We start from the raw sequence: 2,498 nt of genomic DNA on the forward strand, positions 1-2,498 counted from the left end.
TTTTTGAAAAAGTGATATTTTTTTAATAATAGGGATTGCTCAGATCATTGAAATTCTTCTAAAAATTTCATTACTGGAAATCTTGGAAGGATGGCTGTTTTTAAGTTGTATTTTTGAAAAAGTCCTGAAATTTCAGTTTCAGTAAAAAAAAAAAATATTCCATGAAACAATTTCCTTGTTATATAAAATTTTTTTATTGTTAGTGGATTTGTTTATTTTTTCTGTCAGCTGTTGTGCCTCATGAAACCTGAAACCATCTTAATTTCCACTGGTGGTATGTTTGAATACAAATAGCAGGAAAATTAAGTTTAATTATGTGGAGAGCCCTAGAATTTTTTTATTTTGTGCTCTTACACTATAAAGTGTGCCCCTTTTAACAATAAATAATTTCAATAAAATATTTTATTTCCTGCCCCTCCTGCCTACAGACCAATAATTTATATTATATTTAAGTTTGATGTATCATCTGGCTGTGTCAATATAAATGATGCATGCCGAAATTATGTGGTACCCATCCAGGCGATTGCAGACCCCCACCCCCTTTCCAAAATCTTAGATACACTACTGGTGAGGTTAGTATGATTGAATGTACCATTAGAAATACAGACCTGTTAAAATAATTCTTAATTTTAATTCTTGGGTTATGATGTGATGCAAAGGGACAATTTAGTTAGATTTAAAATTCCTCTTTGTAATTTGTATTGCTTGTATGATGCACAACCAAACCAAAAGTGAAACATGAATGATACACCAGATTGATACACAGTTGAATGTTTCAGATGGTTCATCTTCAGTAGAAAAATCACACATTGCTTCTCCAACAAATCTAAACAAACTCCACATAATCAAAAGCCATGAGGTTACCATTGGGTCTTTTAGTGTAGTCTTATTCCAAATCACATTCGTAGTAGCTAAAACATGTGTCAGAAGAAACTAAGAGAAGTGCTTAGACTACCATACAGTATTTTATCGTATTATGCTGAAGAATAGGATCCAGAGTGGTCAGTGTAGTATTAATACTTCACATTTGTTTGTGCAGGTGGTCAAAGCAACAAAAAAAATGGTAAACAGGGAGAATATTGGAAAATTAGTCTTAATACCTGTTAAGGAGAAAACTGATGGAGATCCCACCCCTCAAACGGTAGACTCGGCCGTTCTGAACCCAGAAGATTAGAAGTGAAAAGAGTACTTTAGGAAATACTGTTTTTCAGTATAATGTTTGGATCGGATTTTTTTCTTTGTCTTTTTTGCTCTGGTGATACTTAAGTTGGCATTTATGACATATATTCCTACGTGCATACAGTATATGTTATTACGTATTAAATAAATGTAACAATTATGTATATGTATAGTAAGAGAAACTACTCAAAATTTGTTTTATTGTTGTTGTTGGTTACAAAACTTATTTTACATTCCAAAGGTCAAACATTGACTTTACCAAAATTTAGTGATTTTTATTTTACTTGATGATAGATTACTTTCTATACAAATCCTAATGAAGTGGGCGGAAACATTGTGTTTCTATGATAAATGAAATAATCAAAACATATTCCGTCATACAAGTTAAACAATTAAATGTAACAAACTATTTTTTAAGGTTATGCATTACTCAGAATTTTTTAATGTTTTAACAAAAAAGCAACTATAACTATCTTTAATCAGCATTTACTGGAAATTTTAATAAAAACAATATGGATGATAGTAAAATTTCATATTTTTGGAATTAAAACTAATGTCTAAAATTCCACTAATCTTAAAAATATTACTATAATTTAGCTGATGGGAAGAATTAGAGCATCAAACTACTGACAGATTCGGTAACCCTACCTAGTTAAGCATTTTGAAAGTTGTTTGTATTATGGTTAAAATGTTTCATAAAACTTTTATGAAAATAGATGAGAAGTATTTTTCTTGTAGATGTTTATATATTTCGAGTTTTGTACAATGTTTGCTATTGTGATAATATTTTACACTTTTAAAGCAATTTTTCATTATTGTATTGACAAATGGAAAAATCATGCTTTAAGAATATGTTCGGGAAGAATCAATAAAGCATTATTAGTCTCAAAGTGCGTTCCATGTCATTGAATTTGAATATATTTGTTCTCATTGAAACCAGACGTTTACTAGTTTGTTCTTTTTTCTAATTGATCATCGGGAAGCACACTGGTTACTTTTGATTAAAATATGTTCATGGGAATTTCATCTACCAGCATAGAAACAACAAACGGAGACGGCTTGAATGGGTAATGAAGAAAACTTTCATATAAGTTTAACAAAACCTTGTCGAAACGTTGTACATTTGCTGTTATGTTAAACTTATATTAAAGTTTTTCTTCATTATCCATTCAAGCCGTCTCCAAGCAATATTAGCCTCAAAGTGGGTTCCTCGTCATCGAATCCATGATGAGCGTGCAGATGGTTCGCGAGTGAACAACCAAAGGGTGTTGCAGATAAACAGATATCAACGTATCTCAGTAGTTGATTTAGTCATCAAC

The 2,498-nt window shown here is 30.8% G+C and overlaps 1 protein-coding gene across 3 annotated transcripts in view; it reads left to right on the top strand.

The window, feature by feature from the left end:
• The window catches only part of LOC106467518 (synaptic vesicle membrane protein VAT-1 homolog), a 17,321-nt gene extending 15,277 nt beyond the window's left edge, over positions 1-2,044 (top strand). For all 3 annotated transcript variants that reach the window (XM_013927880.1, XM_013927879.2, XM_022395715.1), the window contains exon 7: positions 1,040-2,044. In XM_013927880.1, the coding sequence (XP_013783334.1) occupies positions 1,040-1,174 (135 nt within the window). In that variant the 3' untranslated portion in view covers positions 1,175-2,044. The remainder of the gene's footprint in view (positions 1-1,039) is intronic.
• Positions 2,045-2,498: the final 454 nt, after the last annotated feature.

Source organism: Limulus polyphemus, unplaced genomic scaffold (assembly GCF_000517525.1).
Source record: "Limulus polyphemus unplaced genomic scaffold, Limulus_polyphemus-2.1.2 Scaffold2642, whole genome shotgun sequence".
Lineage (NCBI taxonomy): Eukaryota > Metazoa > Arthropoda > Merostomata > Xiphosura > Limulidae > Limulus > Limulus polyphemus.